The 26,910-nt window shown below is 47.4% G+C and overlaps 2 protein-coding genes across 3 annotated transcripts; both read right to left on the bottom strand.

Annotated features, from left to right (window-relative positions):
• Positions 1–213: 213 nt before the first annotated feature.
• On the bottom strand, positions 214–6,844 carry USP21 (ubiquitin specific peptidase 21). 2 transcript variants are annotated; one of them, XM_035722139.1, is made up of 13 exons: positions 6,637–6,844; positions 5,190–5,810; positions 4,326–4,385; positions 4,034–4,154; positions 3,710–3,821; positions 3,346–3,501; positions 2,811–2,875; positions 2,452–2,555; positions 2,172–2,258; positions 1,809–1,887; positions 1,511–1,618; positions 1,293–1,407; positions 214–702 (listed from the first exon to the last, which is right to left on the bottom strand). In XM_035722139.1, the coding sequence occupies exons 2-13, from the start codon at positions 5,787–5,789 to the stop codon at positions 645–647; spliced, it is 1,665 nt and encodes a 554-aa protein (XP_035578032.1). In that variant the 5' UTR covers positions 5,790–5,810; positions 6,637–6,844; the 3' UTR covers positions 214–644. The 2 variants fall into 2 exon arrangements, with proteins under 2 accessions (XP_035578032.1, XP_027466710.1); XM_027610909.2 differs by lacking the exon at positions 214–702 and adding an exon at positions 733–1,101.
• Positions 6,845–7,435: 591 nt separating this feature from the next.
• On the bottom strand, positions 7,436–11,776 carry UFC1 (ubiquitin-fold modifier conjugating enzyme 1). The gene is made up of 6 exons (XM_027610910.2): positions 11,409–11,776; positions 9,072–9,139; positions 8,808–8,871; positions 8,408–8,484; positions 8,070–8,160; positions 7,436–7,865 (listed from the first exon to the last, which is right to left on the bottom strand). Exons 1-6 carry the CDS (start codon positions 11,529–11,531, stop codon positions 7,785–7,787), a joined length of 504 nt encoding a protein of 167 aa, XP_027466711.1. The 5' UTR covers positions 11,532–11,776; the 3' UTR covers positions 7,436–7,784.
• Between the last annotated feature and the right edge of the window lie 15,134 nt (positions 11,777–26,910).

Genomic DNA, 26,910 nt, shown 5'->3' with positions numbered 1-26,910 from the left:
TCCCGCGGCCCCGGGCTCCCCCGCCTCCGGATTGGTGGCCCCCGGGAGGCCCGGATCACGTCAGCCAATGAAAGCACAGAGCTGGCGGCGGCTCCGCCCGCCCCGCGGAGCCCGGCCGCTGCGGGGAGCGGCGCTTGACTGGTGCGGCGCCAGCCGGGGGAGGGCGCTCGGCCCGGCCCGCCCCGGCCCGGCCCTGCCAGCCCCCAGGGCTGCGGCGGCGAGGGCTGGAGCCCGGTCTGCGGACCCCGGCTTCCTAGGCCGGGGGAGGGTGACGGCCCGCGGGGAGGCCACGCGAGCGCGGGGTGTGGGGAGAGCAGATAGGGACGCTGGGGCTGCTCCGTGGGGAGGCGGCGCCGTAAACAGCTCCTTGATGTTGGCAACAGCCTGGGCCTACGGGAGCCGGGGCCGCCCGGCAACGTGCCCCGTGTTTGTCAACAGGGGTCCTCGGTGCCTCGCCCTCGAGGGGCAGCCCCCTTCCGGGCAGAACCCGGCGCCCCAGTGCTTGCACCGGCTTCTCCGCAGCTTCACGGGGCCCCGGTTCGCCTTCCCTCTTTCCCCCCAACGTAGACCTTCGCTGCTTGGGCAAACGGCGGCACCCGCGTGTCCGCGTCCGGCACCCCCGGCTCCGAAAGCACCCCATCTGTTCAGAGGGAACTGGGTCCGAGGAGCACTCCCAATTCGGCCCAGTTCTGTATCCACCCCCTAAGCACAAATAGAAATAAGGACATCACGTTTTCTTAATAAATTTATTCACAAAAAGTGAGATTGTAGAGGGGCTGGGGGCTGTACACGGGCAGGGGCCTGGGGAGCTCTGTACATGGGGCTGGGAGACAAGGGAGCCTCCACGTGGAAGGGTGCTTTTTAATAAAAAAAATAATGGGAGCTACAACCACCGCCTCCCCCCTCCCCGATTAAAAAGACACAAAAATAGACGTCTCTGAGGTAAATGGGGAGCCTGGGGCTTAAGGGTGTTGAACGGGTTTCACAGGTGCCAGGGCTTAAAGGGGGTGTCACAGGCCCCGGGGTGGCTCCTGCATCAGTTGGTAGAACAGCACGTAGCCCTCACTGGACGCCACCTGGTTTTCACTGACAGGGGAGACACTGGGAAGAAGGCAGATGGGGTGGGGGTTGGGGTCACTCCTGTACATCCCCTGCTCCCCACCCGAGCAACCTCCCAGCAGCTGGGAGAGCACTCTGCTCTCCCGGGGCGCTTCATATTAGGGAAAAGTGTGTGTGCCGTGTGCGCGCTGCAGCGGGAACGGGGCAGGAATGGCGAGGGAGGCTGTTCTCACCGAGAGTCATTGTACACATGCCAACCAGTCTGGCACCGGCACAGGGCTGTGTAGTGGCCATAGTGGACGCTGCCCGAGTGGTTGCAGAGGGCATACAGCTGATAGACGGGGCTTCCTGAGGGGTTAGAGGCCATCGAATTCTGCCGTCAGAGCTGTGCCCGCGCCCACTCTCCCTCCCCTTCAGAGGAGCTCGGCAGGTCCTTCCCTTCCAGACTCACCGGCTTTGTCACTGGCAAAGTCCCCTAGGCTCAGTCGCTGCAGCGGGAAATCCACACCTACTGAACTTTTCTTGATAGAGCCTCGGGAGGCGGAAAATCGATTAAGATCTAAGCCCGAGTTAAGGAGCATTTGGGGGGCCGAGGTCGTGAATGGTGTCCACACTCCCCTCTGGGAACACACCCTGGGAGTGTGGTGGGAAAGGTCAATTCCCAAGTGTGCCGCCTCTGTAGACATGGAGCATGGGGGGGGGGGGGAGGTAAAACGACGGGAGAAGTAAGAATTTGAGGATTAGGATACGGAGCACGAGAATTCGGGGGAATCTCTGTACTGTCAACTTTTTGGTACTTCGTGTTTTCTGCCGGCATCGGTCACACACCTGAATAAATGTCAAATAATGTCATGTTAATGCGCTCCTTGCCTCGACTGGCTTTTCTGACCCCTGACTCGAGCACGATTCACTCCGCTCCCCGTGACTTCTGTACCCTCCGGGCTACTCCCCTTGGCCCGAGGCTTATCAGGACACATCTGAGACTCCAACACAAGGCCCGACATCCACGTGTTATTCCCCATACCAAAGCATCATGCAACCCCTTTCACCCACAGCCCCCCGCCTGCCCAGGTCTCCCACCCCTACTGTAGCCCTTGTGAAACTTCACATACTGGAGCATTCTCTGACTCTAGCTCCTCTTCCTTGGTGAAAAGGCTGAAACAATCCCGCAGAGACACCTTGCCCCCAGCAAATCCTTTCTGGGGGGAGGGGAGGGAATGGGAATGAAAGGTCAGCGTGTTCTGAAACTTCCTTCTCCAAGTCTTCTCAACCAATCCAGGCTTCAGTTCTACTCCAGAGACCCACAGGGCTCCCTCCCACGCTCTGGGGGTGGGGAGGGATGGGTCACAGAACCCATGTCCCATCCACCCCTGGAATCCTCTGGAATCCCACCTTGGGGATGGGCAGGGACAGGTCACAAAAAACCTCGAAGGTCGTGGAGCGATACCCACAGGCCTGGCACTTGAGACAACTTTTCAACTGGCCCACAAACAGGTCTAGATAGAAGAGAAGAGGCAGGAGAAACAGTCACTGTGGGGTGCCTGAGATTCCTTGGGTCCCCGTCTTTTCCCACCCCTCTGCCCGTCCCCTCCTTTCCCAAGGCCAGCACTCCTAGCAAACCCCTCGCCCCTGTCCGTCCACACTTTCATCGTCTAGTCTTGTCCCCACACCCCTTCACAGTGTCAATTCCTCTCCCAAGCCCGCCCCCCCCCACACCCCAATCCTCCTGTGCAGCTTTGCCCACTCCGTACCCACAATCTTGCTGTCTTCTCGCTCCAGGTAGCGCTTCCACATTAGGTTGGCTCGGTCATCATCACTACCGCAGATCAAGGGAAGCAGGAGCGCCCGTGAGACGGGGGGATCAGTGGGCACCCCAGCACCACGGAAAGGACCCACAGTCCTGCACCCCACCCACACCCCAGCTCCTTCTCGACATTTCAGAGAAGCGGCAAAGGAGTAACGCTTCAGAAGACTTTGGGGGGAAATCCAAGGTGAGAGGAAAATAAAGGAACTAGAGAAGAACAGCTGACTTCCCTGAGCCTTAAACTCTTTCTGCGCCGGCCTGTGAATTAGCTAGCCCCTCTCCCTCCAGCCGAAGGACAGCCCTGCCTAGCCTCAGCCTCCATCCCCACCCCTTAGCCTCCTTCCTCCTCCTTCCGTGCTGCTTCTCAGACCATCTTCTAGGCTGAGCCTTTGCCTGGACTGAGCCTTTCCCATCCTCATTCCGTGAAGGATGCATGCTGCTGCGAAACTGCCGGGAGGGCACGGGAGGGAGGGTGACCTTACCTCAACTCAGGTTCCTCCAGCAGCTCTCCTCCCCGGCGGGACTGAGAGGGCGCTGGACTGCTGGCCAGGATTGGCGGAGCCCGGCGGCCCCGTCGGTTGATTTCGAGGTGTAGCCGCTCCATGAGGAGCTTCAGGAACTCTTGGGCATCCTGCTGGCTACAGCCAGAAACAGAGTGTGGGCAACTGTCACCTCCCCCACCCCCCGTCCCCGAATCCAAAGACACTATCTCCTGCCCAGACATTGGTCCCCACTTCCTGGATGAAGAACACCCGACGGCTCCGAACAGCGCCACCAGGGCCCCGGCTTGGCCCAACCCCCAGACACATGGCCAGAGAGAAATCTTGTACCCTCTAGCTCTCCCACCTGTATCCAGAGAAGGAGGGAACGTATTTCTGGAAGACAGCTCGGAATCGAGTAGGATTCACAGCTTCACAGGAGTCAGGGTGCCACAGGGCACCAATCACATCTGCGAAGGCTGTTGGGGTGGGTGTGGGGAAACAGAGGTTCATGACTGGAAGAGGCAAGCCCAAGCAGGCTCAGAGGGTGGAAAACAATCTCTAGGGAAGCAGGCACCAGCAAAAAACAACACAACCGCCAGATTTAAGGGTTGGGGCCACCGTGACTGGCGGATGGACCCCGAAGTTGGGGAGGCGACTGGCGAGGTGGGAGCAGGAGTGGTTGCCCCACCTTCCGTGAGCTCTTGGGCTCGGCCCCCTCCAGGCACCTCTTGCCGGAAGTCCCTTCGCAGACAGAAGTCCCGAAGAGGCCGAGTGCTGCTCAAACACTGTAGCACTGCGTTCAGGAAGCACTGGGGGAGCAGGAGAGACACGGCCATTATTTCTGCAGACCAGGGCCAGGAGGCCTAGAAGAGCTTCAGGGCTCTCCTTCCCCACCCTCCCGCCTTCCCCGCGTCGGCGCCCCTCCCCCAGCACCATTCCACATTCCTGTTAGAGACGAAGGGCAGGAGAGCGGCTCTCACCGTGTTCCCCAGATTTCGGAGGCCAACATGGCCGGAGCCCAGAAGCAGTGTGTGATGAGCCTGGAAGGTCAGAGGTGAATCGGCAGGGTGCCATGTATTTCCCACCTGGCTCTTTAACCTTTCAACAGCATGCTGCCCGCTGCTTTCCCACCCCTGAACCTCACGCCCAAACTCCACCCGCTTTCCCTCACAGGGTCTTGGGGGCTCCCTACCTCACAGGCCATGAACAGTAAGCCCATCACGGCTGAGTGTGCCACGGACTCAGCCAGGGCTGTCCCACCTGTTCCCCACCTACTCCTCTGCCCAGCCAGCCGGCGCTGCAGCTCCTGGGGCAGCTCCCCAAGCACTGGCATGGCTGCCCAGCTGCTCCCCACACCCACCCTGCTTCTCCCAAAGCCCCCTCCTGCCCCCGTGGCCCCTTCCTGAACCCTCTCCTGATAGCTCCAACTGCAATCAAACCTAGCTCACTTAGCTCGGGAAATGGACAACCACACTAACTCAGATGTTCTGAGCCCGCCCCTCTTCAGCTCCAGAGATTAATTAGGCCTAGGCAGCATCCTAGGAGAGAAGGTGAAGCGAGGGAGAGTAAGGGCCTGGGGACCCAGAGAAGAATTCCAAATGGTTGGGTTAATTCCCTGGAGACTGAAATGGCACACCACGCTGGAGACTCCCAGAAAACCTGAAAAAGGTCTATGAAGCTCAAGGGTACTTAGGTAAGGGAGTGGAGAGTCCAAGCTGCTGTAATGAGGGGTTGAGAAAGGAACTCGGGGAAAAGAGGGAAAAGAAAGCCATGTGATGGCAAGAAAGCTGGAGGCATGCCCCTTTCATGGGCATGAAAGGCCACGTGTGCTGGCAAGTCCTCACCATTTTGTCATCGGAGTAGAAAGACTCAGAGGGCCGGGCAGATATGACGTGGAAGGAGCCATGGGAAGTAGGGGGCTCCGTCCGTATACTGAGCAAGGTGGGGGGACCAGGAAAGCCCCCGAGGCGGCGGAGAGAGGCGCTACGTCTCAGAGTGGGAGGCTCAGGTCGGAGCGCCAAGCGGCTCAGTGCAGCCCCTAGCTCTCCAGCACCACGATGCCCTCCCAAGGCAATCCCCATAGGACGCAAGTCGCCACTGCTCACAGACTTGGAACGAGCTAGGTTGGTCCTGGAAGGGAGAGGCAGAGCCACAGTTGGGGGTGGTGAGCCAGGCAGGGGAACTCCATGATCTGCCCGAAGGGGTCCTCTGGGACGAGGGCCTGAGGTCCGTCCCCGTCCCAGCTCCAGTTTCTTGAGCCGTTCCTCAGGGGGACCTGGCCGGGGAGGCAGAGGTCTTAACATGGGGTTCGGCCCAGGGGCTGGGTTTCGGCGCTCCTTGCTTCGGGCCCTTGGGGCAAATGGTAGCTTGGATCCCACTCGGGGCTGGACATTAACAGGTGGCTCTCGGGTCCGGCCCAGGCGGTGCTCAGAGGCCTGGGGCATTGTGGACACCACGGGCTGGACCTGGGAGGAGAAGAGAGGGTCAGCATTTGAATGTGGAGGGAGATGGCAACCTACATTACCACACTAGCTCTAGCTTCTACATACACTGAGGGCAGGAACTGTGTCTGTCATATCAGTCACTGTATCCCCAGTACCTAGCATAGTGTTTGACACAAAGTAAATACTTAGTATCCACTGAGTAAATGAATGAATGATAGCAGCGCACCGCTTTGATTCTTTATAAATTCCTCACGCCCTTCCTGCAGAATACAGCTTTACTGAAAAGCCAATGATAGTCTCTTATCTCGGCAGTCTTTATAATCTAACCGCTCTTGACAAGGGCCCCCACACCTGGCTAATCAAGTGGGATGTGCCCTGGGTAACTCAGGATTTCTGGACAAATGAGGGTGTGGATGTCAGGAAAACAACCCAAAAGACAGCATTCCACCCTCAAACCCCTGTCCCTCCGGGCTGCAAATGAAGCAGACTAAATGAGTGATTTGCGAATCACTCCCTTCCCCCACCCCTGAGCTCCAACGAGGTGTCCGGGCTCAGGGGCAGCGGCGGCGAGGGAGGAGGAACGACTTCCCGACCCTAATCTCCCGCACCTCTCCCACCACAGCAGGGCTTCAGCCGGGTCCGCCCCTCTCGAGGGCAGAAAGGCCGAGGCCGCTGATTGGCTACGGGGTCCAGCGGCGTATTCCCTGCGGTGCATGGATGCTGTCCCTCCAGCCCAGTTCCCCCAGGCCTGCTGGGCCCCCCGCGCCCTGCCTTTGTGGAGGGCGTCCTCTCGGGTCCGGAGCAGTCTTCCCGCGGCCCCCCCACACCATAGCGCCCCGGCCCGTACCTGTCCCCCGGTGAGGCGGCGGGGGAGGCCAGCCGGGGCCAAGCCCCAGCTCAGGGCCACCCCCTACTACCCCCGTGCAGCCCCCCCGAGGGCCGGGCTGCAGCTTTAGCCGCAGCTGTTGCCCAGATCTCTCCCGCCGCAGGGGCCGCCGCCATCTTTGTTGGTCCCGCCCGGCCACCGGCCACCGGCTTCACCGCCTCTCATAGCGCCTGCGCACCCCCACTCGGAATCCACCCACCTGCTTCCTCGGCGCTTGCGTGAACCCGCCCCCTTGGCTCCGCCGCCGACACCATGGAAACGCAGCCAACTTTAGGACCGCGGGTTCCCAGATCTGCCCTGAATTGTTTTAAAACCATCGCTCCAAACCATAGGGTTGTAGATCTGATAATCGTAGTATGGCCTCCAGGATTGCAGCACAGATCCTTCCTAGGCAGCAGGGGTGCGAGTGTGGGAAGCTGCAATGCCTGGGTCCAGCCCGCAGACCAGCGGAGAAGCATCCAGCACTCCACATAGGGATGGGAAGATCCCTGCAGGGCGGGGAATGCTGGTCCTGCAAAACCATTCTTCAAGCATCTTGCAGACCAAAGCAGTAGGCACCCCGCTAAAGGACACGAGCAGATCTCCGCAAGCCGATCTCAGCAGGAGGGAGAGCAGTCCAAGATTTCCTTTCATTTCCCAGCTCCTGACCACAGCATCCTCCTCCATTTTCCCCTCCCACCCAAACTAATGTAGTTGTACATGTGTCTTGGGTGTTAGCCTGCTCACCCTCTCTTCACAGCCACCAATGAGAACCACGGGCCACCAGAGGAAGCAGCTTTTATTGATGAGTTATCTCCAGAAACCAAAAAGACTACGCACCCACTTTCAGCACTCCCATCCTTCCTGGATCTCACATTGCTCCACCTGGGGAAGGGATACAAATTGCCTTTTGGTTCCCCAAAGCCCCAGTCTTTCCCCTCCTGTGTAGCCTTAGAAATTCAGTAGCAATGCTGTTGTTTCTTTTTTTCAGCAATGCCTGATGCAGCTACTTAGTAACAATGATGGGTGAAGGGGTATGGGAGGAAGCAGTTGGATGAGTAAGTGATGCACAGAAAGCAGGAACGTAGCCTATCAAAGGTCCCTCTGTCCTGCCTCAGTGGCTTGATCCTTCATTGGTTGCATTTCTCTTTATGCTGAATCACGCCCTTCTGAATCAGATCGGGGATTTCCACTGCCAGCCATGGACCCAGCTGCAATACAAGGGAGACCCTGTGAGATTACTACCACCCGGTTGATGCCTCTTGCTCCATCAGAAGCTCATTCCCAGAGAGATTCTATGGGAACATGCCCAAGGAAAACACTGTCATTCCTTGTTTACTCTCAGTTACTTTTCTTATATTGCTCCGTGCCTAATTCCTCCCCCTCCCCTTATATATCAAATACCCCAAACTTACCCCCAGAGCCATAAGATGAGCTAGTCCAAACTTGGGCACGTTCCTGGCCCACAAAGGCTTAAAGTGATCAGTTAGGCATATTTTGCCACCCCTATGACAGGGACAAGAGGAAGAAGGTGTTGACATGCAAAGTTTACCATAAAGCATAGTGGCCTCTGGGAAGCACAATATAACTACTAGTGATCAGAACTGAGCACAAGGTTAGCTCAGTACTTTGCCCAGACTTGGCAGAGGGAGGCCTAGAGGCCCTTGAGGCAAGCTGACTCTGGGAAAATTCCTGGCCCAGAGTTCTCTCCTAAGTCCCCTTTGCCCTTTTCCCATCTCCTATTGAGTCCCACCTGTACATCTTTGCGGTTTTTCCATCCAGTTCAGGGACAGCAATTTCTGGAGCAGTAGTAGGATATGTGATAGGAATCTGGAGAAATTACAAGGCCTTAATGAAACAGAAGCAGGATAGTAGGATAGAAATGAACTAATCTAATCAATACCCATTTCTTGGTTGAACTGAAATGTTTGACAATGCCACCCCCCCACCCCACCCCCCCACCAAGAAGCATGTACACACCAGGATTCTGGATATGGAGATGAGTAGCTGTAATCTATGCTTCCTTCAAACCTCAGCATTTCCCTCCCATTTTAAAAGTTTTCTTTGGTCCCTCCAGAAAGGTTAGCTTGTTAACAATCACCTAATCCCTCCCCTTCCACTAACCTCCATACTTCCCATTTCATCATACTCACGTCAAACTCAATGTCAAACTCATATTTGAGCAGGTCATGGATGTACCAGCATTTCCCAAACCACCTATAACAAACACCAAACCTCAGTCCAATCTGCCCGTTCTTCTGGGAGACTCATGGGATGGGAATTGGGGAACTCTGGAGCTGTGGGAGTGGAGACAGCTAACAGGAGGCAGGGAAGGCCCGGCAGTGGGCTTTGGGATGTTAAAATGCTCAAGCCACGTAAGATTCCCACCCCCAAAACTCCCAAGAGGGTCTGCCTACCGAGTCCCTTCCTTGTTGGACTCCAGTCGGAACCAATCATTGTCTGCATTCTTGTTGTTCTCCACATACTAAAAGCAGAGAATGAGGTCTTTGAGAGGGAAGTTGAGGCCAAAGGCAGTCCCTCTTCCCTCAAAAGAAAAGCATGTGATTACTTTCTCTCTTAGTATGTACCCAGCTTTTCTGACATAAGCAAAGATGAAGACAAAGTTACACTGGTAAGCAGAAGACTTGCTCAGAGCAGAGAATAGAACAGTTGGGTCCCACTCAGTTTAGCAAGGACAAAATACTTGATGACATTGTCTGGGTTCTCTTCCCACTTCTGATAGTGTCTGCCCACAGCCCACAACTCATTTTATGGTATACTCCTTCCCCGGAGGACCTCATATAGTCCTGGTTTTGACTAGTACCCACATGGTGTTGATTTCCAAATCTTTATTTTAATCCAGACCATTTCTCAGAGCTTTGGATTCTATATCCAATTATATACTGAAATTTCTAATTTCATTTCACAGGTACCTCAAACTCAGCATTTCCCCCCGTTCTTCAGACCATTTCTCCACTGCATCAATCTCAGATGACACTATTAGCATTCACTCAGTAATGCAAGCCAAACCGTGGGAATCATCCTTGACGCTCCCTCTCCTCTCCTCTCCACCAATCCTTCACGGTGTCTGAAGTTTCTTCAAATCTACCTCTTCTCTCTGTCCTCTCTAAAACTATCCAGTTTAGATCATCACCTTTCTTTTGCCTGGATTAATGACAGCCTCCTAATTTGTTTTCTGCCTTCAATCTTATCTCTTTTAGTTCTATTTTCCTTTTTTTTAAATTTTTTTAAATTTTTTAAAGATTTTATTTATTTATTTGAGACAGAGAGAATGAGAGAGAGAGAGAGAGAGAGCACATGAGAGGGGGGAGGGTCAGAGGGAGAAGCAGAGTCCCTGCCAAGCAGGGAGCCCGATGCGGGACTCGATCCTGGGACTCCAGGATCATGACCTGAGCCGAAGGCAGTCACTTAACCAACTGAGCCACCCAGGCGCCCTTCCTTTTTTTTTTTTTTAAGATTTTATTTATTTATTTGAGAGAGAGAGAGAGAGAGCACATAAGAGGGGGTGGGTCAGAGGGAGAAGCAGACTCCCCGCTGAGCGGGGAGGCCGATGTGGGACTCGATCCTGGGACTCCAGGATCATGACCTGAGCCGAAGGCAGTTGCTTAACCAACTGAGCCACCCAGGCGCCCTCTATTTTCCTCTCTACTCACTGTGATTGGTGTAAATCCAATCTGAGCAGATTACTCTTCAGCTTAAAACACTTCAAAGGCATCCCAGTGCCTCCGAGATAAAATTCAAGTACTCAAGCCTATCTCTCAAGCCTTGTTTATCACTCCCTGCCATAGACTTGATGCTTTAGCAACTCTGAACTTACGTTTCCTCATACACACCATGCCATTTGTTTGTAACTTCCATGCTTTTGCTCATGCTGTTCCTTTTGCCGTGAACACCCCTCTCTCATCCGCATGCTTATCAGGCTAACTTATGTTTACCCTTTGAGGTTCAGCTCAAGCACTGCCTCTTCTATGAAGCCTTTCCCAACCAGACCCAAGGTGGATGAGTTGTCTGCTCTCAAAACATCCTAGCACTCTCTCCCTTTCCCTCCCCTTAATGTTATTATAATGATTTGTTTCCATCTATCTCAGTAGGCTCCACCTTATTCGGATTTGGCTCCTGTCCATAGGTGCTAGGTGTACAAATGTGTGTTTTTGTTTTTGTTTTAGTGAAAATAAATACGTGTGTCAGGAGAGCTGCTGGCCTTTGAAACAGGCAGAGACCACTGCAAGGAAGATAAACTATCTTCTCTTTCCACAGAAGGGAGATTTGCTGAGAAGATGGTTCACTCCTAACGTGAGCTTAACTCCTCAACCCTCTGCAACTAACGCTTACCTGAATTTTCACCCCTAGCGTGTGTTCCTCCCTCAGGAAGAGTAAAAGAGGGAACAGAGAGAAGCGACTGGGACTTAGAGCCCCAGGAATTCCTCTGGACCACCTCCCCTACATCCAGGAGAGCAAACACCTGGAGCCAGAGGGACACGTCACCTTCCGGGAGGGCGTATCCCTAAAATAACTGCTGCTTTGGCCCCAATGGGGCACCTAAACAGAGTTTCTTTTGCCTCCTCCCCACATAGCTCCCTAAATTCCCCCAGCCCCACAATCGTCCAGCTTCTATGAAATCTGGGAGTTAAATTTTCTAACCGGAAGCGGCTTCCACACGGAGCCTATTCCTAAGAACACCTGATTACCCGCAACCCTTCTGCGACGCGGTCGGCCGCAGAAGCACGACTAACCCGGATAAGAGACTGATATTCCTCTTTGAGTCGCTGCACCCACAACTCACGATCTCGAGGTCCGGCGTTAGTCTTCAATACCGGGATCTCGGACACCACCCGCCGGGTGGCCTCGTCCGCCATGTTGGACGAGGGCGCAAGAAAAACGCGGAAGTGGTACTGCCTGTAGTCTGTAGTCAGGGGGCCGCCAGCTTTACTATGGGAAGATGCGGTGTTGGGCTGCCTCAGGACTCCTGTGAGCGCGGTCTTTATTTTCTTGTAACGAAGACAAATTTGCCACCTGGGCACTTGCTTGTGAGTGCAACGGGAAACGCAGAATGAAGCTGATTGCTCCTTAATATAGCACCTATCATTTAAAAAAAAAACCGCAGACTGCCCAAAGCACCAAAGGGTGACTTCCGCTCATGCTCAGAAAAGTAATCTCAGAAAACCTGGACGCCTTCCCAAACTTGGGAAAATTGTTAGATTTTCAGGCTGTTCTAGGCACCGTGCCGGGCACTGTCTTTCTGAAATGCGCTGTTCACATGTGTAAATAACCTTCCTTAGCTTCTGTGTAGTTTGGCTCAGGTAGCGGAAGCAAAGCAGTCATCCAATAGAAGGGCATTAAACTCGTGCTAATTATTGGAAACCATGGAAAATCTTAAGTATACTTGACAGCCTCGATCCTGAAGAATTAACAGAGTCGAATTAGAGAATTCTTAATAAGTGTCAAAGGAGTTTAGGGATCGCAGGAAAAGTTGCCTTAGTCTAGCCTAGACATTTTTTTTGGTGTGGAATCAAATCACCTAGCGAGGAATCTAGTGCATTCTAGTGCATGGCACGCAGTAGGTACCTGTTAATGCTTTTGCAGAATTTTGTATCTTCCTGTTGCTTTTTCACCCTGAACACACTAATTTTGGCTTTAATTTATATTTCATGTTTACTCCCTTAATCTTCCAGCCTGTGGCAGTAATTCTGGATCAGATTCTATTAATCATCAAATTCTATAGTCCATCTACAAAGCTGTGTCTTAATTATAAGCATGCTATATCTTAATTTCTAATGGCTGTAACTTCCAGTACAATGTTGAATAAAAGTTTTGAGAGCACAGATCCCTGTCTTATTCTGGTTTTAGGGGGGAAAGCATCATCTTTTTTCATTAAGTATGATATTAGCTGTAAGCTCTTTGTACATGCTCTTTGTAAGGTTAAGAAAGTTCCTTTCTATCTTGGTGTTGAGGGTTTTTATCATGAATGGATGTTGGATTTTTTTCTAAATGCTTTTTCTGTGTTCATTAGAATGATAATGTAGTTTTTGTCTTTTATTAGAATGCTATATTACTTTCTTTAAAACATTACATATTGGGGGGCGCCTGGGGGCCTCAGTTGGTTGGGGGTCCAACTCTTGGTTTCTGCTCAGGCCTTGGTCTCCTGGTGGTGGGATCAAGTGCATGCTTGGCACCAAGTCTGCTTGTCCCTCTTTGTCTCTCTCCCTCCCCGTCTTGTACTCTCTCTCAAGTAAATAAATAAATACAATCTTTTTAAAAATTTACATGCTGGAGAAAGCTAAGGCAAAGCTTTGTAGTAGCTCACTAGAGACTGCTCTTCTAGGGGAAATAAAGATTTATTCACTTTTGGGTGTGGGCACTGTGCGGTGGTACAGAGTACAGAGATTTGGAATGAGGCTTTCTATTTAATTGTCACAAGACTTTGTAGATGGGGTGAGGGAACAATGGAGAAATATAGGTCAAAGGGTGCAGAGTTTCTAATAAAAAGAATAAATTCTGAGGATCTAATGTAGAACATGGTAACTATAGTTAGTAATCTGGTATTGTATATTTGAAAGTTGCTGAGAGTAGATCTTAAGCATTCACACACACAAAAAAAGAATTAACAATGTGAGTCAACTATATGAAGCATGTGTTAATTATCTTCATCTTGGTAATCATTCCACAATGTATATGTATTTATAATCATCATGCATATATGTTTATGATATATACACATACATGCATATTGAATCATCACTTTAAATATATACAATTATATTTGTCAATTACTCCTCAATACAGTTGGGGGAAAAAGATTTTGGAGAGTAACTATTTTCTCATGTATAAAAGGAGGATAGTAATGCTTACAGGGTTATAACTCTATATGCAGTGTCCATTCATTCACTCACATAATAGGCTTTCAGAATGAAACTCAGATTAAATATATGGCAAGAATTTTCAAGCTTTCTGTAGTAGTGAAGAAAATTTACAAAGAAAATCTTGACTTGGGGCGCCTGGGTGGCTCAGTCGTTAAGCGTCTGCCTTCGGCTCAGGTCATGATCCCAGGGTCCTGGGATTGAGTCCCACATCGGGCTCCCTGCTCTGCGGGGAGCCTGCTTCTCCCTCTCCCACTCCCCCTGCTTGTGTTCCTGCTCTCGCTATCTCTCTCTCTGTCAAATAAATAAATAAAATCTTAAAAAAAGAAAAGAAAAGAAAAGAAAATCTTGACTTGGAATCTGAAAATACAAAAATGGTCAATGCAGAGCTGCCCTTACTCAAATGCAGGCAGACCTCTAGTCCTTAGCATACTTCCCTATGTTAATGACACATCACACTTTGTTAATTGTTTAATTGTCTTGAAAGACTTGAAGCTCAAGGTAGAGACCATGTGTCTATCTTGTTCACTGCTGTATTTCTAAAATGTAATACTGTAAGGCCTAGCACAAAGTAAGGGCTCAACCAATATTTTTAAAATAAAAATCCGGGGTACCTGGCTGGCTCAGTTGGTAGAGCATGCGACTTTTTTTTTTTTTTTTTAAGATTCTATTCATTTATTTGGCAGAGAGAGACACAGCTAGAGAGGGAACACAAATAGGGGGAATGGGAGAGGGAGAAACAGGTTTCCCTCTGAGCAGGGAGCCTGATGCAGGGCTCAATCCCAGGGATCATGACCGAAGCGGAAGGCAGATGCTTAACTGACTGAGCCACCCAGGCACCCCTGAACTTCTTTTTTCAAAGGAACTCATTCATGAGCAAATGTTTATGGAATCCCTACTACATCCAGGCACTGGGAACACAGTAGTGCACCAGGCAGGCAGAGTCCTTGCCCTCATGGAAATTATCCTAAAACAGCTACAAAAAGGAATTGAACAGTATTGATTGGATAACTCAATTCTAGAAAATGCACTGATGTCAGATCATTATTTTAATGGGATAGTACAGTTGGGTATATGGGAGAGCCCTTGAAAGTAGTTGAAAGTCCCATCGTCAGTCATCATAGGAAAAGGTAGCTCCTGGGACAAAAGGAGAAGTAAATCTTGGATTAGGGAAGAAATTGAAATCTTTCCCCATTCTGGTCTTTAAGGGGTTGGTCCAGACTCCAATATGCAGGAAGATACCTCAGAATGGTGAGGGAGGGCCCCTGGGTGGGTCAGTTGGTTAAGTGACTGCCTTCGGCTCAGGTCATGATCCTGGAGTCCTGGAATCGAGTCCCCCATCGGGCTCCCTGCTCAGCGGGGAGTCTGCTTCTCCCTCTGACCCTCCCCCCTCTCATGTACACTCCTTCTCTTTCTCGCTCTCTCAAATAAATAAATAAATCTTAAAAAAAAAAAAAAAGAATGGTGAGGGAAATGCTGGCTTTATTACAGAGAGGGAGCCACCCTAAAGAGAATCAGTGTAGATGGACAATTTTGGAAATTTTTCTCTGTTACTGACTTTAATTATTCTTGATTCTTCAGCAAAGAATTATTGTAAATCATAACTTGGTCTCTGTTATGCTGCAGGAAATTGGGTCTGTACTTAGAAGCACTGGGTAAAGAGAATGATAATAACTAACATTTATACAGTGCTTACTATATGCTAGGCACTGTCCTAAGCATTTTGCAAATGTCCCAAGCATTTAAGCATTTAAATCTGGCAACAACCTTAAGGAAAGTATTCTCATTATCCTCATTTACATTTGAAGAAACTGAGGCACACTCAGGCTCAATGAAAAAAGCCCTATATGACATAGTCAGTAAATGGACTATGTCATATAGGGCTTTTTTAGAACTGGAATTAAATCCTGGATAGTCTAGCTCTAGAGATCACATCTTTAACCAACAGATATGTCCTTCTACCATTTCCAGGCCAAAATAAAATTAACAACTGGGATATGAGGAATTGGAGGTGGTGGCAAGGGGTTATTGATGACTCCAAAAGAGCAGACAGCTCTCAGTAATAAACCTGGGCTCCTGGAAACACAAAGAGAATCTGGTAGTTCTGAGCCAAGCATTGCAGAACGGCAGGCACGTATATGAGACAACCAACCTCTTCCCTGAAATGGGCTGAAATGGGGACTCACAGGAACTTTGGAACTATGGACTTTGAGTTTAACTGTTCATGTGACTTCACTTCTACCTACTAGCTAGTAAGATCCGGGCAAGGGTTGGGGTGCCAGAGGATTTGGTTAACAAAGATGAAAAGACATAGTCTTTGGGGAGGAGAAACTAATATGCAGACAATCATAAAATAAATCTCTGTTCTGGAAATATACAAAGTACTGTCTGAGTAACAATGCCTGAGAGAATAGGGTAAGGCTGATGGCATTCGAACCAGAACTCTCAAGATGAGTACAAGGAGAGCAGGGGAAGTATGGCATTCTAGGCAGACAGCACAAGTAAGGCAGGAAGGCATGAGAAAATATCACATTAATAGCAAATATCCAGATCATTATTTATAACAGAAGGGGGAAAATGCTCCTAAAAACCATTAATATTATATTAATTCTATGCCATATGCTATATGAAAATACTTGTGAAATAAATATATCAGAACACAAAATTTTACATACATGTGGTTTTAAAATATTTGCTTTTATTTATTTTTATTTAAAAATTTTTTTAAAGATTTTATTTACTTATTTGACAGAGAGAGCACAAGCAGGTGGAGTGGCAGGCAGAGGGAGAAGCAGACTCTCTCCTGGACAGAGAGCCCAACGTGGGGCTCAATCCCAGGACCCCTGGATCAAGACCTGAGCCAAAGGCAGATGCTTAGCCGACTGAGCCACTCAGGCCCCCCTATTTTTTTTAATGTTTTAAAAAAATATTTTATTTATTTATTTGACAGAGAGAGAGAGAGAGAGAGACAGTGAGAGAGGGAACACAAGCAGGGGGAGTGGGAGAGGGAGAAGCAGGCTTCCCGCAGAGCAGGGAGCCCAACGTGGGGCTAGATCCCAAGACCCTGAGATCATGACCTGAGCCGAAGGCAGACACCCAATGACTAAGCCACCCAGGCGCCCCTAAAATGTTTTTAAAAGATTCTGCTTATTTGAGAGAGAGAGAGTGGGCGCGCGCGCGCACGCACACACACATATGCATGAATGAGGGGAGGGGCATAGGGAGAGGGAGAAGTAGACTCCCTGCAGAGCAGGGACCTCAAGGGCGGGGGTGGGGGGGCTCAATTCCAGGACCCTGAGGTCATGACCTGAGCCAAAGTCAGATGCTTAACCAACTGAGCCACCCAGGCACACCCCCCCCTTTTTTTAAAAGATTATTTATTTGAGAGAGAGTGCTGGTTGTGGGGGGGAGGGACAGAGAGAAAGGGAGAGAGTCATAAGCAGACTCCACACTGAGCGTGGATCCCGATGTGGGATTCCATCTCAGGACTCCCAGACCATGACTCCAGCCAAAACCAAGAGTCGGGCACTACCTAGGCACCCCTAAAATATTTGCTTTTGAATAGCTAACCCATGTACCCGCTCAAAATTCAAAAGGTACAAAAGGATATAGAGTCAAATGTCAAGTCTCCCTCTTACCCCATTCCTTAGCTGTTTAGTTCCCTTCTCCAGGGCCCCTCTCCTCCAGCTAGTTTTTTTGTATATCCTTCCAGATATATTCTATGCACTTACCAATATCTACACACACACATATATATTTTAAACTTTTTACACAAATGGCAGCACACCATACACATTTCTGCACTTTCCTTTTCCCACTGAATCATGTATCTTAAAAAAAAAAAGATTTTATTTATTTATTTGACAGAGAGAGACACAGCAAGAGAGGGAACACAAGCAGGGGGAGTGGGAGAGGGAGAAGCAGCTTCCTGCGGAGCGGGGAGCCCGATGCGGGGCTCAATCCCAGGACCCTGGGATCACAACCCGAGCCAAAGGCAGACACTTAACGACTGAGCCACCCAGGTGCCCCACACTAAATAATGTATCTTGGAGGCTGTTCCATGTTAATGCTTATAACACTATCTCATTTTTCTTTTCCTTCTCTCTTTCCCCCTCTTCTTCTGTAGTAGATACACTCCACTGTAGGGATCTACCATAACTTATTCAACCAGACCCTAGTGAATAGATATTTAGATTGTGTTCAGGTTTTTGTTATTACAAGCGGTTCTGCAGTTAATAGGTTTGTCCACCCACCATTTTGTACATTGCAATAAATACGCAGATATGGAACTATTGCCTCAAAAGATATGTGCATTTTAAATTTTATTAAATATTGCCAAATTGCCCTCCATAAAGATTAAACCAATTTGTATTACCATTGGCAATAAATGAAATATCAAGGTTTCCTCCAAAACAAATCAGTTGTTTTTGCCAATTCCTTAATTGAAGAAGTGGAATCTCAAGATAGTTGTTTTTTTTTTAATTTTTTTTTTTTTTTTTTTTAAGTAAGTAAGCTCTGTGCCCAACCTGGGGCTTGAACTCAGGATCTTGAGATCAAGGGTCACATGTTCTACTAACTGAGCCAGCGAGGCCCCCCGGCTAAATGTCTTCTGAGGTTTAGCATTCATTTGTATTTTCTTTTTCCTTTTCTATAAATTCTTACATCTTTCGCCTTTTTAAAATTACTATTCATTTTTTTCTTAGTGATTTGTGTGAGGGTTTGTTGTCATTGTATCAAAGCAATTAGACATTTGTGATGAGTTATAATCTTCCCTGTTTATTATCAGTCTTTGTTTCTCTTCACAGTATTTTTAAAATATTTATTTATTTATTTATTTGAGAGAGAGAGAGAGCACACAAGCGCAGAGGGAGAGGAAGAAGCAAACTCCCCGCTGAGCAGGGAGCCAGACAGACACAGGCTCCCAGAACCCTGAGATCATGACCCGAGCTGAAACCAAGAGTCCTACACTTAACCGACTGAGCCACCCTGGCACTCTTTCACAATATCTCTAACCATGTATACATTTTTCACATATGAGGTTGAGTTAATCAGTCTTTTTTTTTTTAAGATTTTATTTATTTATTCATGACAGGCAGAGAGAGAGAGAGAGAAGCAGGCTCCCAAGGAGCAGGGAGCCCCGATGCGGGACTCGATCCCAGGACCCTGGGATCATGACCTGAGCCGAAGGCAGACACTTAACCATCTGAGCCACCCAGGCGCCCTGAGTTAATCAGTCTTTTTACTTACAGCTTCTGGTATGTCACCACAACAGTCTAGATTATCTTATAAAAGTTACCCTCAGGGCACTTGGCTGGCTCAGTGTTTAGAATTAGCAGCCCTTGATCTCAGGATTGTTGAGTTCAAGCCCCACGTTGGGTGTACAGACTACATCAACAATAACAACAAAAAGATTATCCCATGTTTTCCTCTACTACTTTTTTTCCTAAAATGAAAATGGCTTTGTTTATTGTACCTTACTTAAATGATATAGAAAAATGAAATTAAAAATCCTACCCCAAGAGATTAAAAACTGATATCATTTTGAGTATATATCCTTCCAGACATCTCTGTGTGCACACTTTCTTTCTTCTACTCTCTTTGGGTTTAATTTACTGTTCTCAGTTCTTGAGATAATGCAAGGCTCATGCATTTTCGGCTTTTCTTTTTTCCTAATACGTGCACTTAAGACTACATATTTTCTTGTTAAAACATAGCTTTAGGGCGCCTGGGTGGCTCAGTTGGTTAGGCGGCTGCCTTCGGCTCAGGTCATGATCCTGGAGTCCCGGGATCGAGTCCCATGTCGGGCTCCCTGCTCAGCGGGGAGTCTGCTTCTCCCTCTGACCCTCCTCCCTCTTGTGCTCTCTATCTCTCATTCTCTCTCTCAAATAAATAAAATCTTTAAAAAAATAAAAACAAACAAAAAAAACATAGCTTTAGCCCCATCCCGTAAGTTTTGGCATATAGTATTTTTATTATCATTCAGTTCAAATTTTTCTCTGACTTCATTTGTAATTTGGGGGGTTATTTAGAAGTGTATTTCATAATTTCTAAATAGACTTTCTAGTCACCTTGTCACCGATTTCTAGCTTAACTGTAATGAGAACAAGAAACACTGTATATTTTCAATCCTTTGAAATTTGTTGAAATTTGCTCTATAGCACAATATGTCAGTTTTTAAAATGTCCCAAATGTGCCTGAAAATAATTTGTAGGGTGGGGGATGGGCTAAGTGGGTGATGGGTATTAAGAAGGCAGCTGTGATGAGCACTGGGTGTTAAATGTTAAGTGATGAACCACTAAATTCTACTCCTGAAACCAATATTACACTATATGTTTACTAACTGGAATTTGAATAAAAACTTGAAACAAACAAATGACAAAGAAAATAATTTGTAATTTGCAGTTGTTGGGTATAGCGAACTATATATGCTTGCTGAATTCAACTTGCTGCTCATATTATTTAAGTTTTTTATATCCTTACTGATTTTTTTGGTCTATTGATTCTAAAATAAAACTTTTTTTTAATTTTTTAAAGATTTTATTTATTTATTTGACAGAGAGAGAGATAGTGAGAGAGGGAACACAAGCAGGGGGAATGGGAGAGGGAGAAGCAGGCCTCCTGTGGAGCAGGGAGCCCGATGCGGGGCAAGGTCCCAGGACCCTGGGCTCATGACCTGAGCCAAAGGCAGACGCTTAACGACTGAGCCACCCAGGCGTCCCTAAATCTTTTTTTTAAAAGATTTTTTAAAAAATTTATTAATTTGAGAGAGAGAGAGAGACACAGCGAGAGAGGGAACACAAGCAGGGGGAGTGGGAGAGGGAGAAGCAGGCTTCCCATGGAGCAGGGAGCCCAATGCGGGGCTCCATCCCAGGACTCTGGGATCTTGACCTGAGCCAAAGGCAGAGGCTTAATGACTGAGCCACCCAGGCACCCCCCCCTTTTTTTAAAGAAATATTCTCTATCAGTTAAGGGACGCTCTTTACAGTGAGGTATGTTCAATATCCTATCATGACTGTAAATTTGTCTATTTTTTTCCTTGTAGCTCTGTTCCTCTACATAATTTGAGATTATTAAATGCATACAAATTTACAGCTTTCTGGTAAGTTGAATTTATTGATATGAAATGCCCTTTATTTCTAGTACTGTTTTTGCCTTGAAATCTACTTTATCTGTTATTACATAATTTTCTTTTGGTTTCTGTTTGCATGGTGGATCTTTTGCCATTGTTTTACTTTCAACATTTTTGTGCCCTTATGTTTTAGTTTCTAGTATTTTACATTAATTGTGATTGGCTATTAATGTATATGGAATTAATTTTGGTGAAGAGTATGACATTTTCCCCCTAGATGTTGATTAACTTGTCCTAACACCACATATTAAGTAACACAAATTCTTTCCACTGATCTAAGGTGACACCTTTATCAATACAAAATTTCTGTATGTATTTAGGTCTTTCCACTTCTATTCTGTTCCATCAAGTTGTCCATAGGGCGTTTTCCCATTGTTTTAATATTGTAGCTTTGTAATACATTTTTTCTATCTGGTTGGGCTAGTTTCTATTCGTTCCTTTTCTTTCCCAGGATTTTCCTTTCAATTCTTCATTTCTCCATGTGAACTTAAAATAAGCTTGTTTTATTTTTAAAAATTCTGCCAAGGAGCGCCTTCGTGATTCAGTTGGTTAAGCATCTGCCTTTGGCTTAGGCCATGGTCTCAGGGTCCTGGGATAAAGCCCCACATGGGGCTCCCTGTTCAGCGGGGAGCCTGCTTGTCTATCTCTCCCTCTGCCTCCGCCCCTCCCCCCAGCTTGTGCTCTCTCTCAAATAAATAAAATCTTTAAAAATTGCTTTAAAAAAATCCTGCCAATATTTTTCTACAGATCATATTAAATTTATAGACAACTTTGGGAAAGTGACATCATTATATATTCATTCTCTCTATCCAAGAACATGATGTTACTTTCCATTTGTTCAAGTTTTCTTTTATGTGGGTAGCATTTTAAAATTCAGACAGATCCTGCACATTCTTGTTAAGGTTATTCCTAGGCATTTTATCTGTTTTGTTGCTATGGAGTCTTTTCTTTAATTACATCTTTAACTTACTGTTTATATATATAAAGGATATTTATTTCTGCATGTTACTTTTTTCCCACTTAACTAAATTCTACTATTTTTTTAAATTTTTTTAAAGATTTTATTTATTTACTTGAGAGAGAGAATGAGAGAGCGAGAGAGAGCATGAGAGGGGGGAGGGTCAGAGGGAGAAGCAGACTCCCCGCTGCGCAGGGAGTCCGATGCGGGACTTGATCCCGGGACTCCAGGATCATGACCTGAGCCGAAGGCAGTCGCCCAACCAACTGAGCCACCCAGGCGCCCAATTCTATTATTTGTAGTAATTTTAAAGTGGATTCTCATGAGTTGTCTAGGTAAATAAGACATCATCTGCAATAAAGCTAATTACATTATTTTAGCTATATAAAACTGTATATCAATAGCTATAGCTTGGAACATGAAGAAATGATGAAATATGAGGAGGAAAATTTATTAGTTATAAGTTCATTAATGATAAACTAAAATAGTAACAGGATTCTTAGCATTTTTAAATGAGTTCAGGCCCTGGACACATGGTATTCTAGAAATCAGAAGTATTATGTAAGTGAAATTGTGTCCCCTTTATATAATCTAAAGAACTCACAATACAGCAAATGTCCACAGTTTTTTTTCTTTTTTTTAAAAGATTTTATTTATTTGATAGAGAGAGACACAGCGAGAGAGGGAACACAAGCAGGGGGAGGGGGAGAGGGAGAAGCAGGCTTCCCGCCGAGCAGGGAGCCCGACGCGGGGCTCGATCCCAGGACCCTGGATCATGACCTGAGCGGAAGGCAGACATTTCATGACTGAGCCACCCAGGCGCCCCAAATGTCCACATTTTCAAAAAGAGGGAAATTCTAGATGGTGAATTCTGGAAACTAAAAAACAGATTATTCTTAGTAAAATTATAGAGGAGTTATTAAAGAATGATTTACAAACAATGAAGGCTGTGATCCCCAGATGCCTACAGTGATCCAGGCTCCCAGGGTGCAGGATTATTTCTTGCCTTTGGACCTTTTGCAGGTGTCCTCAGCCTAGGATACTCCTCCCCATTCTCTGCAAGATGGCTGGCTTCATCTTAGCCTTCTGGTCTCTGTTTCCATGTCACCTCCTCAACGAGACTTTCCCTGATCACTTATTTTTCTGTCTGTCATAGCATTCTGTTCTTTTTCTTCATAGCACCTATCTCAATTTACAGTATTTTTCTTTCCTTAGTGAGCTCCGTGAAGACATGTCTGTTTTGTTCACCACTGTGTATCCTCTCCTATATGCTTATCACAGCATCTGACATTAGTAGATGGTTACCATACACTTATTAAGTAAATGACTGAATGACTTTCCTTGCCAGTGTTACTAGATTGTTTAAATACAATTTACTTTGAGAGAGAGAGAGAGAGAGAACGCAAGTGGGAGGAAGGGCAGAGGGAGATAATCTTTCAGGCCAACTCCCCACTGAGCAGGAAGCCTGCCAGCTGTGGGACTCAGTCCCGCAACCCATGAGATCATGACCTAAGCCAAAACCAAGAGTTGGATGCTTAACAGACTGAGCCACCCAGGTGTACCAAATCTTTCTTTTTTAAAAAAATATTTTATTTATTGGGGTGCCTGGGTGACATCAATCAGTTAAGCATCTGCCTTCAGCTTGGGTCATGATCTCGGGGTGCTTCTCCCTCTCCCTCTGTCCCTCCATCCTGCTTGTGCTCTCGCTCTATCTCAAATGAATAAAAAAAATCTTAAAAAATATATTTATTTGAGAGCACGAGCCAGAGCAAGAGTGGGAGGGAGGGGTAGAGGGAGAGGGAGAAGCAAGCTCCCCGCTGAGCAGGGAACCCGATGTGAGGCTCGATCCCAGCACCCCAAGATCATGACCCAAGCCAAAGGCAGATGCTTAACCAACTGATGCCACCCAGGTGCACCTGCCAGTGTTACTAAATTAACGAAACTAGGGAAATGTCAGACAGTATGTCTTGATTTCAGAAACACACAGGTTTCCTGACACATTCTTTTAAAAAGATAGCGAATGGGCTGGAATACAGAAGCATTTTCATTTGAACAACCAACCAAAGAACTGATTCTCTTAATTAGCTGGTGAGGTTGGTGTAACAGGGCTGTTTTGAGGCAGGGCCTGCAGGATACCCAGTGACTCAGAAAAAGTTATCCCCATGGGGGCAGCAGAGAGCGCTGATAAAGAACCTTGGAAATTTCTGAAACCCGGTGAAAAGCGTAATGCATAAATATTAGGTAACACTTTTAGAGCACTTACAATGGGCTAGGCCGTATGCTAACATCTCATATGCTAATTTAATATAATCATTAAAACAATGACCTATGGGGTGGATGCTATCTTTGCCCTGTACAGATGAGAAAAGCTCAGAGAAATTAAGTAATTTGCCCAAAGTCCTATTGGTGAGAGTCAGAGGGGAACGAAGAAAAGGGAACAGACTAAGGAGATTTTTAGACAGATCACTAGGACTCAGTGACTGTGGTCCTTCCTCTTCTATTCAGGAGCCAGGAGACATTGGAATTCTAGTGAAGGGCTTATACTTAGGTTTGAAGCTCAAACGAAGTTTGGAGCTAGCAAGATGCTGGGTGAAAATGAGTAACAGGAACAGCCTGCAGTTAAGGGGGACCCAAGAACTGGAGAGAACTGTCAGGTCAGAGAGTCACTATAGGATAAAGTTCAAGAGTAAAGGGGACGGGGATACAGGAATCAGAATGGCCCTCAAAGAGTCAAGAGGATACTTACAACAGTGGAGGCTTCTTTAAGGGAATGTCTAGTTTGAAAAGATTTTAATTTTGGCAGAGCTGGGGAACAGCACGGACGGCGACAAGCGGTCTTAACAGAGTATTCAGATCAACAAAGATATGACATCTACTATTTGAATTGGTATGATCATTGATTCGGAAAAAAAAACATTTAGTGGGGACATGGTAGCTATCTGGAGCACTGATACACAAGCTGTGCTGTGCCGACCCGGAGCGGGGAAAATAGGACCAATAAGAAGTGATAGATTTTTCTAAGTTCAGAAAAAATGCTTTCCTAATCACTGAGCATTAGTGAGTTAAGAACTATAGGGGAGGACATAGCGGAAATGCGAGTACGTGAAAGGTAGCTGAGCGCTGTCACGGTGAAGACTCCACTGAAGGAAGAGGCAGCTGTGGGAATAGTGTTGAGAAGCAGAAGAGGAAGGGAATTGGGGTCCAGCTGAAGGGGCCAGTGTTGGAAAGTTGGAGGGACGATTTCTCTGCTGAGGCTCCAAGGAAGGGACAGGAGCTGATGTAAAGGAACAGCACAGTCACCTCTGCCCTGATGAGTCTTCCTCTAGGAAAAGCCAGGGAGCATTCTGTGAAGAAAATGAGGATATACAGGAGGGTGCGTACAAAGGAACAGAATTCCCCGTGGGCTCAGGGAAAATGAGTGGGGTAGAAATTTTGACTTTGTCTAACGGAAGCAACCTTCTAAAGCAGAGGCTGTTCATCTTCAGACGACTGTGCTTTCATTTTCTTGCAAAAACTCGTTCCTCCTTGAAGCTGATGCCACTGGCTCTATGGCCCTTTAGCCCTCGTGCTTGTTGACATCAGCACCTTATTCATTAACCTCTCAGCCAGCTCTTCCCCTCATTCTGGGTGGTTTTAGGAAAATCCATGTGACTCCTAGTTATTTCTTTTCTTTTAATGAGTTTATTTTTATTTATATTTTTCCCCCTAGTTACTGCTTGACCGTCTCAACTCCAACCCCTACTCCTACTTTCAATTCCTTATCTTCACCATTTCTGGCAACACAGGTTTTTCCCCCTTCTTTCTTTCTTTTTAAAGAGATAATCCACCTCCAATTTATTCTTTTATCTTTTCAAGTAATCTTTATACCCAATGTGGGGCTTGAACTCACAATCTTGAGATTAAGAGCTGCATACTCTACCCATTGGGCCAGCCAGGCACCCCCACACAGGTTTGTTTTTTTTTTTAAGATTTTATTTATTTATTTGGGGGAGAGAGAGAGAGAGAGCACAAGCGGGGAGAGAGGGAGAGGGAGAAGCAGACTCCCCGTTGAGCAGGGAGCCCGATGAGGGACTCGATCCCAGGACCTGAGATGATGACCTGAGCTCAACTGACTGAACCACCCAGTCGCCCCCAGGTTTTCCTTGATAGCAGCTTCAGGGCCATAGTAAGGAATGGGAGAGGCAGCACTGGTGGCGCCAGAGTGGGCTTCAAGGACCCTTGAAAGACGGGGACTGGCAGCCATGATGCGTTAAGGGTGGAACAGCACAGGGATCAAATTCCACATATTATCTGGGGGGAAGGTTCATGATCTGGATTTGACCTTTGTACCAAGCTTCCAGGAAAATTAGGTCTGGAGCTAAAATCACCTTTCCTGTTAGCTGCCTTTCTGGGGACAACTCTGATCCTCTTGAAACACTCTCTTCCTGGGCGCCTGGGTGGCTCAGTCGGTTAAGCATCTGCCTTTGGCTCAGGTCATGATCCCAGGGTCCTGGGATCGAGCCTCAAAGCTGGCATCGGGCTCCCTGCTCAGCGGGGAGTCTGCTTCTCCCTATTCCTCTCTCAAATAAATAAATAGTATCTTTAAAAAAAAAAAAGAAAAGAAAAGAAAAAGGGGCACCTGGGTGGCTCAGTCAGTTAAGCTTCTGCCTTCGGCTCAGGTCCCGATCCCAGGGAGCCCCATGAGACTCTGTGCTCAGCAGGGAGTCTGCTTCTTCCTCTCCCTCTGTCCCTCCTCTTGCTCATGCTCTCTCTCTCAAATAAATTTATAAATAAATAAATTAGTTTAAAAAAAGGAAAAAAGAAACACTCTCTTCCTTCAGATTCTGTAAGAATCATCACCTAATTTTTATTCCTTTTCATTGGCTGTTCCTTTTCAAAGATTCTCCAAGGGCTCTTCTTTGCGTACTACAAATGTTGGAATTCCCCCAGAGCACTCTTCTTAGCCCTCTGCTGTTCTCTGGAGTTTGCCCAAATCTATGGCTTCAACTGCCACTGAAATGTTCATGATTCAGAATTTCTGGCCTATACATCACTGGAGTTTTAAAAAAGTAGTTTTCTATAAAAGTAATACATGTACATAGTAAAACAAATCCACACAGTAAAGATGGATCTAAAATAAAAAGTAGAAATTTCATCCTTCTCAGACCCACTCTTCATGGTTACTTTTTTAAAAAAATCTTATTTAGGGCGCCTGGGTGGCTCAGCTGGTTAAGCGACGGCCTTCGGCTCAGGTCATGATCCTGGAGTCCCGGGATCGAGTCCCGCATCGGGCTCCCTGCTCGGCGAGGAGC

The sequence above is a fragment of the Zalophus californianus genome, chromosome 10, assembly GCF_009762305.2.
Source record: "Zalophus californianus isolate mZalCal1 chromosome 10, mZalCal1.pri.v2, whole genome shotgun sequence".
NCBI classification, from domain to species: Eukaryota; Metazoa; Chordata; class Mammalia; order Carnivora; family Otariidae; genus Zalophus; species Zalophus californianus.
This window is presented reverse-complemented; position numbering and strand designations above follow the sequence as displayed.